The sequence below is a fragment of the Oncorhynchus clarkii genome, unplaced genomic scaffold (assembly GCF_045791955.1).
Source record: "Oncorhynchus clarkii lewisi isolate Uvic-CL-2024 unplaced genomic scaffold, UVic_Ocla_1.0 unplaced_contig_10305_pilon_pilon, whole genome shotgun sequence".
NCBI lineage: Eukaryota > Metazoa > Chordata > Actinopteri > Salmoniformes > Salmonidae > Oncorhynchus > Oncorhynchus clarkii.
The window spans coordinates 165,001-177,048 of NW_027258009.1; the positions used below are offsets into that span (position 1 = coordinate 165,001).

Sequence of the window (12,048 nt, forward strand, 5' to 3'; positions counted from 1 at the left end):
CTCTGTGTTGTTGTTTGTGTCGCACTGCTTTGCTATATCTTGGCCAGGTCGCAGTTGTAAATGAGAACTTGTTCTCAACTGGCCTACCTGGTTGAATAAAGGTGAAATAAAAACATAAATCAATGTAGGGATTAGGGTGTCATTGGGTCCTGGTCTATAGTAGTGCACTATATAGGGAATAGTGTGCTATTGGGTCCAGGTCTATAGTAGTGCACTATATATGGAATAGGGTTCCATTGGGTCCTGGTCTAAAGTAGTGCACTATATATGGAATAGGGTTCTGTTCCTGTTCCAGGAAGCTAGGCACATGTCAATACTTCACAGGAGAAATTTAATTGAAATTGTTGGTTGTTTACTAAACTACTCCCTCTGTTTAGCAAATGGCCTCACATGTGAAGCCTTAAAGAGATGGGTGGGGCTAAAGCTTAAAAGGGTGTGAACAATGCTGAATGGGCGTAGACAAAGAAGAGTTCTCCAATAGGTTTCAAAACATTCCAGGGACATTTTCTCAAAAGTGAGGTAACAAGTTTATCAAAGCAGAATTGACTTTCCCCCATTGTTCCTCAACTGTAGTGTTGATCTACCATTTTATAGCTCTGAGTCTCTACTTTAATCCCATTTTATAGCTCTGAGTCTCTACTTTAATCCCATTTTATAGCTCTGAGTCTCTACTTTAATCCCATTTTATAGCTCTGAGTCTCTACTTTAATCCCATTTTATAGCTCTGAGTCTCTACTTTAATCCCATTTTATAGCTCTGAGTCTCTACTTTAATCCCATTTTATAGATCTGAGTCTCTACTTTAATCCCATTTTATAGCTCTGAGTCTCTACTTTAATCCCATTGTATAGCTCTGAGTCTCTACTTTAATCCCATTTTATAGCTCTGAGTCTCTACTTTAATCCCATTTTATAGCTCTGAGTCTCTACTTTAATCCCATTTTATAGCTCTGAGTCTCTACTTTAATCCCATGTTATAGCTCTGAGTCTCTACTTTAATCCCATTTTATAGCTCTGAGTCTCTACTTTAATCCCATTTTATAGATCTGAGTCTCTACTTTAATCCCATTTTATAGCTCTGAGTCTCTACTTTAATCCCATTTTATAGCTCTGAGTCTCTACTTTAATCCCATTTTATAGCTCTGAGTCTCTACTTTAATCCCATTTTATAGCTCTGAGTCTCTACTTTAATCCCATTTTATAGCTCTGAGTCTCTACTTTAATCCCATTTTATAGCTCTGAGTCTCTACTTTAATCCCATTTTATAGCTCTGAGTCTCTACTTTAATCCCATTTTATAGCTCTGAGTCTCTACTTTAATCTAATGTAAAAAAAACAATACAATTAGAATAAATTCAAATGTTGCTACCTAATCGAGGTGGTCGGTCACATATTTTGGAACGGACCAAACTGAAGAGCCAGTGACCTTGTCGTTGTCATCATGTACTATACCGAGCATGATAATATACAGGAAACATACGTAGAAACATCACATGGATGTATGAAACAAACACAGGCCATATTGGCTGCCCACTTCCTGGTCTAGACTGAACAACAGAGCTGGTGCCCATTCAACGACCGGGATCTAGTTTACGTTTAGTCAAAAACCCAAAGAGAAAACACAGACTGGCAGACAGACTGTTTACTGACTGTTTACCGACTGGCAGACAGACAACAGGACCCAAGGTGGAGCTCTGAGAAGGTGCTACTGACACGCTGCAGACTGCTAGAGCGGTTTGTATACACTGGGAGCCCCGGCTGACTGTTAACCGACTGTTTACCGACTGTTTACCGACTGTTTACCGACGGTGTACCAACTCCATTTTAATGAGGGAATGTACTGTAATAGATGTGGATAAACAAAGGCAGTGCGATATGAGGGGGAAAAGGCATTAGTGGAGATTTAAAAAAACGCCGCGTGACCTTTTCACTGCTGTGCTTTCAGCATCCTGAAAGAGCTTGGAAAGATCCCTAATGGATTATTTAGTGCTAGAAATGTCATAGGAGCATTTTCCTATCAAAACACGGGGTAAATACACACGCTCGTATTTACAGTGAGAAAATGACTTCACTGAGAGGAAAGCATCTCCTGGTGGGAAGACATTTCCAAGGGCACTCAACTAATAAAAAAACGACATGCTTATTTCCAATGAAAGCTGCTTGTTGCTTTAGGCCTTGTTGAACCGTGATGTGCTTTAGAGGAGCTGAAGTCTCAATACTGTAGAAACCTCAATACTGTAGGTGATTACTGTAGAAACCTGAATACTGTAGGTGAATACTGTAGAAACCTGAATACTGTAGGTGAATACTGTAGAAACCTCAATACTGTAGGTGAATACTGTAGAAACCTGAATACTGTAGGTGAATACTGTAGAAACCTCAATACTGTAGGTGAATACTGTAGAAACCTGAATACTGTAGAAACCTCAATACTGTAGAAACCTCAATACTGTAGGTAAATACTGTAGAAACCTCAATACTGTAGAAACCTCAATACTGTAGAAACCTCAATACTGTAGAAACCTCAATACTGTAGAAACCTCAATACTGTAGGTAAATACTGTAGAAACCTCAATACTGTAGAAACCTCAATACTGTAGGTAAATACTGTAGAAACCTCAATACTGTAGGTGAATACTGTAGAAACCTCAATACTGTAGGTGAATACTGTAGAAACCTCAATACTGTAGAAACCTCAATACTGTGGAAACCTCAATACTGTAGGTGAATACTGTAGAAACCTCAATACTGTAGAAACCTCAATACTGTAGGTGAATACTGTAGAAACCTGAATACTGTAGGTGAATACTGTAGAAACCTCAATACTGTAGGTGAATACTGTAGAAACCTCAATACTGTAGAAACCTCAATACTGTAGAAACCTAAATACTATAGGTGAATACTGTAGAAACCTCAATACTGTAGAAACCTCAATACTGTAGGTGAATACTGTAGAAACCTCAATACTGTAGGTGAATACTGTAGAAACCTCAATACTGTAGAAACCTCAATACTCTAGGTAAATACTGTAGAAACCTCAATACTGTAGAAACCTCAATACTGTAGGTGAATACTGTAGAAACCTGAATACTGTAGGTGAATACTGTAGAAACCTGAATACTGTAGGTGAATACTGTAGAAACCTAAATACTGTAGAAACCTCAATACTGTAGGTGAATACTGTAGAAACCTCAATACTGTAGGTGATTACTGTAGAAACCTCAATACTGTAGGTAAATACTGTAGAAGCCTAAATACTATAGGCGAATACTGTAGAAACCTCAATACTGTAGAAACCTCAATACTGTAGGTGAATACTGTAGAAACCTCAATACTGTAGGTGAATACTGTAGAAACCTCAATACTGTAGAAACCTCAATACTCTAGGTAAATACTGTAGAAACCTCAATACTGTAGAAACCTCAATACTGTAGGTGAATACTGTAGAAACCTGAATACTGTAGGTGAATACTGTAGAAACCTGAATACTGTAGGTGAATACTGTAGAAACCTCAATACTGTAGAAACCTCAATACTGTAGGTGAATACTGTAGAAACCTCAATACTGTAGGTGAATACTGTAGAAACCTCAATACTGTAGGTGATTACTGTAGAAACCTCAATACTGTAGAAACCTCAATACTGTAGGTGAATACTGTAGAAACCTCAATACTGTAGGTAAATACTGTAGAAACCTCAATACTGTAGGTGAATACTGTAGAAACCTCAATACTGTAGGTGAATACTGTAGAAACCTCAATACTGTAGAAACCTCAATACTGTAGGTGAATACTGTAGAAACCTCAATACTGTAGAAACCTCAATACTGTAGGTAAATACTGTAGAAACCTCAATACTGTAGAAACCTCAATACTGTAGGTAAATACTGTAGAAACCTCAATACTGTAGAAACCTCAATACTGTAGGTAAATACTGTAGAAACCTCAATACTGTAGGTGAATACTGTAGAAACCTCAATACTGTAGGTGAATACTGTAGAAACCTCAATACTGTAGAAACCTCAATACTGTAGAAACCTCAATACTGTAGGTGAATACTGTAGAAACCTCAATACTGTAGAAACCTCAATACTGTGGGTGAATACTGTAGAAACCTGAATACTGTAGGTGAATACTGTAGAAACCTCAATACTGTAGGTGAATACTGTAGAAACCTCAATACTGTAGAAACCTCAATACTGTAGAAACCTAAATACTATAGGTGAATACTGTAGAAACCTCAATACTGTAGAAACCTCAATACTGTAGGTGAATACTGTAGAAACCTCAATACTGTAGGTGAATACTGTAGAAACCTCAATACTGTAGAAACCTCAATACTCTAGGTAAATACTGTAGAAACCTCAATACTGTAGAAACCTCAATACTGTAGGTAAATACTGTAGAAACCTGAATACTGTAGGTGAATACTGTAGAAACCTGAATACTGTAGGTGAATACTGTAGAAACCTCAATACTGTAGAAACCTCAATACTGTAGGTGAATACTGTAGAAACCTCAATACTGTAGGTGATTACTGTAGAAACCTCAATACTGTAGGTAAATACTGTAGAAACCTAAATACTATAGGTGAATACTGTAGAAACCTCAATACTGTAGAAACCTCAATACTGTAGGTGAATACTGTAGAAACCTCAATACTGTAGAAACCTCAATACTCTAGGTAAATACTGTAGAAACCTCAATACTGTAGAAACCTCAATACTGTAGGTGAATACTGTAGAAACCTGAATATTGTAGGTGAATACTGTAGAAACCTGAATACTGTAGGTGAATACTGTAGAAACCTCAATACTGTAGAAACCTCAATACTGTAGGTGAATACTGTAGAAACCTCAATACTGTAGGTGAATACTGTAGAAACCTCAATACTGTAGGTGATTACTGTAGAAACCTCAATACTGTAGAAACCTCAATACTGTAGGTGAATACTGTAGAAACCTCAATACTGTAGGTAAATACTGTAGAAACCTCAATACTGTAGGTGAATACTGTAGAAACCTCAATACTGTAGGTGAATACTGTAGAAACCTCAATACTGTAGAAACCTCAATACTGTAGAAACCTCAATACTGTAGGTGAATACTGTAGAAACCTCAATACTGTAGAAACCTCAATACTGTAGGTAAATACTGTAGAAACCTCAATACTGTAGAAACCTCAATACTGTAGGTAAATACTGTAGAAACCTCAATACTGTAGAAACCTCAATACTGTAGAAACCTCAATACTGTAGAAACCTCAATACTGTAGGTGAATACTGTAGAAACCTCAATACTGTAGAAACCTCAATACTGTAGGTAAATACAGTAGGTAAATACGGTACGTAAATACAGTAGGTAAATACAGTAGGTAAATACAATAGGTAAATATGGTAGGTACATACTGTAGAAACCTAAATACAGTAGGTAAATACAGTAGGTGAATACTGTAGGTAAATACAATAGGTACATACGGTAGGTAAATACAGTAGGTAAATATGGTAGGTACATTCGGTAGGTGAATACTGTAGAAACCTAAATACAGTAGGTCAATACGGTAGGTAAATACAGTAGGTACATACGGTAGGTAAATACAATAGGTACATACGGTAGGTAAATACAGTAGGTAAATATGGTAGGTAAATGCAGTAGGTGAATACTGTAGGTACATACGGTAGGTAAATACAATAGGTACATACGGTAGGTAAATACAGTAGGTAAATATGGTAGGTAAATATGGTAGGTAAATGCAGTAGGTGAATACTGTAGAAACCTAAATATGGTAGGTACATTCGGTAGGTGATTGAGATGGAGAGTAAGTCTGGTTTACTAGACAGACTGGTGTATGTAAGACAGGGCCTGTATCCACACATCATCTCACAGTAGGGCTGGTGGTCAAGGATCAGGTCCATGTAGTCTTATTCATTAGGATCTAGGATCAGGTCCATGTAGTCTTATTCATTAGGATCTAGGATCAGGTCCATGAGTCTTATTCATTAGGATCTAGGATCAGGTCCATGTAGTCTTATTCATTAGGATCTAGAATCAGGTTCATGTAGTCTTATTCATTAGGATCTAGGATCAGATCCCATCTGTCCATGAGTCTTATTCATTAGGATCTAGGATCAGGTTCATGTAGTCTTATTCATTAGGATCAGATCTCATCTGTCCATGAGTCTTATTCATTAGGATCTAGAATCAGGTTCATGTAGTCTTATTCATTAGGATCTAGGATCAGATCCCATCTGTACATGAGTCTTATTCATTAGGATCTAGAATCAGGTTCATGTAGTCTTATTCATTAGGATCTAGGATCAGGTCCCATCTGTCCATGAGTCTTATTCATTAGGATCTAGGATCAGGTCCATGAGTCTTATTCATTAGGATCTAGGATCAGGTTCATGTAGTCTTATTCATTAGGATCTAGGATCAGGTTCATGTAGTCTTATTCATTAGGATCTAGGATCAGGTTCATGTAGTCTTATTCATTAGGATCTAGGATCAGGTCCCATCTGTCCATGAGTCTTATTCATTAGGATCTAGGATCAGGATCAGGTAGACTTATTCATTAGGATCTAGGATCAGGTCCCATCTGTCCATGAGTCTTATTCATTAGGATCTAGGATCAGGTCCATGAGTCTTATTCATTAGGATCTAGGATCAGGTCCATGAGTCTTATTCATTAGGATCTGTCCATGAGTCTTATTCATTAGGATCTAGGATCAGGTTCATGTAGTCTTATTCATTAGGATCTAGGATCAGGTTCATGTAGTCTTATTCATTAGGATCTAGGATCAGGTCCATGAGTCGTATTCATTAGGATCTAGGATCAGGTCCATGTAGTCTTATTCATTAGGATCTAGAATCAGGTTCATGTAGTCTTATTCATTAGAATCTAGGATCAGATCCCATCTGTCCATGAGTCTTATTCATTAGGATCTAAGATCAGGTTCATGTAGTCTTATTCATTAGGATCTAGGACTTGGGGTTTCCAGCTGAGAAACCCCAAGACACCATGCTGGAGGGATTGGGAGGAGTATGTTTCTCTGCACCTCCTCTCCTCCCTTCCTCCTCTCTTCCTCCTCCTCCTCTCTCATCCCTCCCTTCCTCCTCTCCTCTCTTCCTCATCTCCTCTCCTCTCCTCCCTCCCTTCCTCTCCTCCAGCAGCCCAGAGTTTCCAGCTGAACCCCAAGACACCATGCTGGAGGGAATGGGAGGAGTATGTTTCTCTGCACCTCCTCTCCTCCCTTCCTCCTCTCCTCCCTTCCTCCTCTCCTCCCTCCCTCTCCTCCAGCAGCTCAGAGTTTCCAGCTGAACCCCGAGACACCATGCTGGAGGGAATGGGAGGAGTATGTTTCTCTGCACCTCCTCTCCTCCCTCCCTCTCCTCCAGCAGCTCAGAGTTTCCAGCTGAACCCCGAGACACCATGCTGGAGGGAATGGGAGAAGTATGTTTCTCTGCACCTCCTCTCCTCCCTTCCTCCTCTCCTCCCTCCCTCTCCTCCAGCAGCTCAGAGTTTCCAGCTGAACCCCGAGACACCATGCTGGAGGGAATGGGAGGAGTATGTTTCTCTGCACCTCCTCTCCTCCCTTCCTCCTCTCCTCCCTTCCTCCTCTCCTCCCTTCCTCCTCCCCTCCCTCCCTCTCCTCCAGCAGCTCAGAGTTTCCAGCTGAACCCCGAGACACCATGCTGGAGGGAATGGGAGAAGTATGTTTCTCTGCACTGGCATCTCATCCAAGGACAAGATGGCAGATGACTGTTTTCAATGAGGGGGGTCCCAGTAAGTGGAGAATGAGGGGGGTCCCAGTAAGTGGAGAATGAGGGGGGTCCCAGTAAGTGGAGAATGAGGGGGGTCCCAGTAAGTGGAGAATGAGGGGGGTCCCAGTAAGAGGAGAATGAGGGGGGTCCCAGTAAGTGGAGAATGAGGGGGGTCCCAGTAAGTGGAGAATGAGGGGGGTCCCAGTAAGTGGAGAATGAGGGGGGTCCCAGTAAGTGGAGAATGAGGGGGGTCCCAGTAAGTGGAGAATGAGGGGGGTCCCAGTAAGTGGAGAATGAGGGGGGTCCCAGTAAGTGGAGAATGAGGGGGGTCCCAGTAAGTGGAGAATGAGGGGGGTCCCAGTAAGTGGAGAATGAGGGGGGTCCCAGTAAGTGGAGAATGAGGGGGGTCCCAGTAAGTGGAGAATGAGGGGGGTCCCAGTAAGTGGAAAAGTGGTGTAAAGCAGCTTCTGGGCCCAGATACAATATCAACAGACACACGGAGAGATAGAGAGACATAGATATAGAGAGACATAGAGATAGAGAGATAGAGAAAGACAGAGACCCAGAGAGAGACAGAGAAAGACAGAGACCCAGAGAGAGACAGAGAAAGACAGAGAGATAGAGAGACAGAGAGACAGAGAGACAGAGAGACAGAGAGACAGAGAGATAGAGAGACAGAGAGACAGAGACCCAGAGAGAGACAGAGAAAGACAGAGAGATAGAGAGACAGAGAGACAGAGAGACAGAGAGACAGAGAGACAGAGACAGAGAGAGACGGAGAGAGACAGAGAGATAGAGAGACAGAGACAGAGACCCAGAGAGAGACAGAGAGAGACCCAGAGACACAGAGACCCAGAGAGATGGAGACTGTTCCTACCTGTGACAGTCTTGGTCTTGACCGGGCTGCTGGCGTAGTCCGAGGCCTGATTGGATGGCTGCTTGGCGAATGGCATGCTCCCCACAGACACCTCGTCCTCCCTCCGCTTGGACATGGACACGGGAACCGGCACCGCAGCCTGCGATGACACCACACCCCCACCACGTCACACTCAGCAACCAAAGAGACTTGACTAGAACCAAGCTGAGATGCACTTATCATCAGTGAATTTATTGGAATGATTTCAGTGGTGGGGGCATAATGCCATAATGACGCGTCCAGTAACAGCTGCTTGTTAGATCGAACTAAAATCAACATTTCTCCAGCCTGCTCCATCAGTCCTGACCATGTAGTCTGAGATAGACAGGGCTGCCTCTTAGAGAGATCTCCAGCCTGCTCCATCTGTCCTGACCATGTAGTCTGAGATAGACAGGGCTGCCTCTTAGAGAGATCTCCAGCCTGCTCCATCTGTCCTGACCATGTAGTCTGAGATAGAGAGGGCTGCCTCTTAGAGAGATATCCAGCCTGCTCCATCTGTCCTGACCATGTAGTCTGAGATAGACAGGGCAGTCTCTTAGAGAGATCTCCAGCCTGCTCCATCTGTCCTGACCATGTAGTCTGAGATAGACAGGGCTGCCTCTTAGAGAGATCTCCAGCCTGCTCCAATTGTCCTGACCATGTAGTCTTGAGATAGACAGGGCTGCCTCTTAGAGAGATCTCCAGCCTGCTCCATCTGCCCTGACCTTCTTAGAGAGAGTACAAAACATTCAACTACACTACTGACAGTATGAGGACACCTGCTAGTCGAACATCTCATTCCAAAATCATGGGCATTAATATGGAGTTGGTTCCCCCCCTTTGCTGCTATAACAGCCTCCTCTCTTCTGGGAAGGCTTTCCACTAGATGTTGGAACATTGCTGCTATAACAGCCTCCACTCTTCTGGGAAGGCTTTCCACTAGATGTTGGAACATTGCTGCTATAACAGCCTCCACTCTTCTGGGAAGGCTTTCCACTAGATGTTGGAACATTGCTGCTATAACAGCCTCCACTCTTCTGGGAAGGCTTTCCACTAGATGTTGGAACATTGCTGCGGGGACTAGCTTCCATTCAGCCACAAGAGCATTAGTGAGGTCGGGTGCTGATGTTTAGCGATTAGTCCTGGCTCGTGGTCCAATTCATTCCAAAGGTTTTCGATGAGGTTGAGGTCAGGGCTCTGTGCAGGCCAGTCAAGTTCTTCCACACCGATCTCGACAAACCATTTCTGTATGGACCTCGCTTTGTTCATGGGGGCATTGTCATGCTGAAACAGGAAATGGCCTTCCCCAAACGATTGCCACAAATTTGGAAGAACAGAATCATCTAGAATGTCATTGTATGCTGTAGCGTTAAGATTTCCCTTCCCTGGGACTAAGGGGCCCGAACCATGAAAAACAGCCCCAGACCATTATTCCTCCTCCACCAAACTTTACAGTTTACACTATACATTGGGGCAGGTAGCGTCCTCCTGGCATCCACCAAACTTTACAGTTGACACTATACATTGAGGCAGGTAGCGTCCTCCTGGCATCCACCAAACTTTACAGTTGACACTATACATTGAGGCAGGTAGCGTCCTCCTGGCAACCACCAAACTTTACAGTTGACACTATACATTGAGGCAGGTAGCGTCCTCCTGGCATCCACCAAACTTTACAGTTGACACTATACATTGAGGCAGGTAGCGTCCTCCTGGCATCCACCAAACTCAGATTATTCAATTGTGTGCGGCTGCTCGGCCATGAAAACCCATTACATGAAGCTCCCGACCAACAGTTGTTGTGTTGACGTTGCTTCCAGAGGCAGTTTGGAACTCGGTAGTGAGTGTTGCTTCCAGAGGCAGTTTGGAACTCGGTAGTGAGTGTTGCTTCCAGAGGCAGTTTGGAACTCGGTAGTGAGTGTTGCTTCCAGAGGCAGTTTGGAACTCGGTAGTGAGTGTTGCTTCCAGAGGCAGTTTGGAACTCGGTAGTGAGTGTTGCTTCCAGAGGCAGTTTGGAACTCGGTAGTGAGTGTTGCTTCCAGAGGCAGTTTGGAACTCGGTAGTGAGTGTTGCTTCCAGAGTCAGTTTGGAACTCGGTAGTGAGTGTTGCAACCGAGGACAGACCATTTTTACATACTAAACGCTTCAGCACACGGTGGTCCCGTTCTGTGACCTTGTGTGGCCTACCACTTCACGGCTGAGCCGTTGTTGCTCCTAGACGTTTCCACTTCACAATAACAGCACTTAGAGTTGACCCGGGGCAGCTCTAGCAGGGCAGAAATTTGACGAACTGACTTGTTTGGAAAGGTGGCATCCTATGACGGTGCCACGTTGAAACTCACTGGGCTCTTCAGTAAGGCCCATTCTACTGGCAATGTTTGTCCATGGAGATTGCATGGCGGTGTGCTCAATTTTATACACCTGTCAGCAAAGGTTTGTCCACATACTTTTGTATAAATAGTGTCGGTCCTCTCTGGTTCTCAGAGACAACAGGACATGACTGCCTGTCATGGACATTAACTTCAGTCAGCTCCAATCATTAAAGAGGGTTCATCTGAGAAACACAAGAGCCTGGAGGGCAGTGGAGGGGAGAGGAGAGGAGAGGAGAGGGGGAGAAAGGAGAGGGGAGGGGAGATGAGGAAAAAGGAGAGGAGAGGTGGGGAGAGGGGGAGAAAGGAGAGGGGAGGGGAGATGAGAGGTGGGGAGAAAGGAGAGGTGGGGAGAGGGGAGGGGAGAGGAGGAGAAAAGAGAGGAGAAGTGCGGAGAGGGGAGGGGAGGAGAAAGGAGAGGAGAGGTGGTGAGAGGGGAGGGGAGAGGAGAGGTGGTGAGAGGGGAGGGGAGAGGAGAGGAGAGGAGATGAGAGGAGATGAGAGGAGAGGAGATGAGAGGAGAGGAGATGAGAGGACAGGAGATGAGGAGAGAGGGGAGAGGAGATGAGGAGAGAGGGGAGAGGAGAGGTGGGGAGAGGGGAGGGGAGAGGAGGAGAAAGGAGAGGAGAGGTGGGAGAGGGGAGGGGAGAGGTAGAGAGAGGGGAGGGGAGAGGAGGAGAAAGGAGAGGTGGGGAGAGGGGAGGGGAGAGGAGGAGAAAGGAGAGGTGGGGAGAGGGGAGGGGAGAGGAGGTGAAAGGAGAGGAGAGGTGGGGAGAGGGGAGGGGAGAGGAGGAGAAAGGAGAGGGGAGAGGAGGAGAAAGTAGAGGAGGGGAGAGGGGAGGGGAGAGGAGGAGAAAGGAGAGGAGGGGAGAGGGGAGGGGAGAGGAGAAGAAAGGAAAGGAGAGGTGGGGAGAGGGGAGGGAAGCGAGAGAAGGGGGGAGGGGAGGATATGAGAGAGAATGCTGGGCTGGCTACAAGGCTGTAGGGAAAGAGGCTCCAACAGGCCCGTAGGCTCCAAGAGCAACACA

At 44.1% G+C, this 12,048-nt stretch overlaps 1 protein-coding gene across 1 annotated transcript in view; it reads right to left on the reverse strand.

Annotated features, from left to right (window-relative positions):
* The window catches only part of LOC139394482 (intermembrane lipid transfer protein VPS13B-like), a 173,880-nt gene that overhangs the window by 128,052 nt on the left and 33,780 nt on the right, over positions 1 to 12,048 (reverse strand). Inside the window, exon 4 of the mRNA XM_071142556.1 lies at positions 8,634 to 8,772. Within this exon, the coding sequence (XP_070998657.1) occupies positions 8,634 to 8,772 (139 nt within the window). The remainder of the gene's footprint in view (positions 1 to 8,633; positions 8,773 to 12,048) is intronic.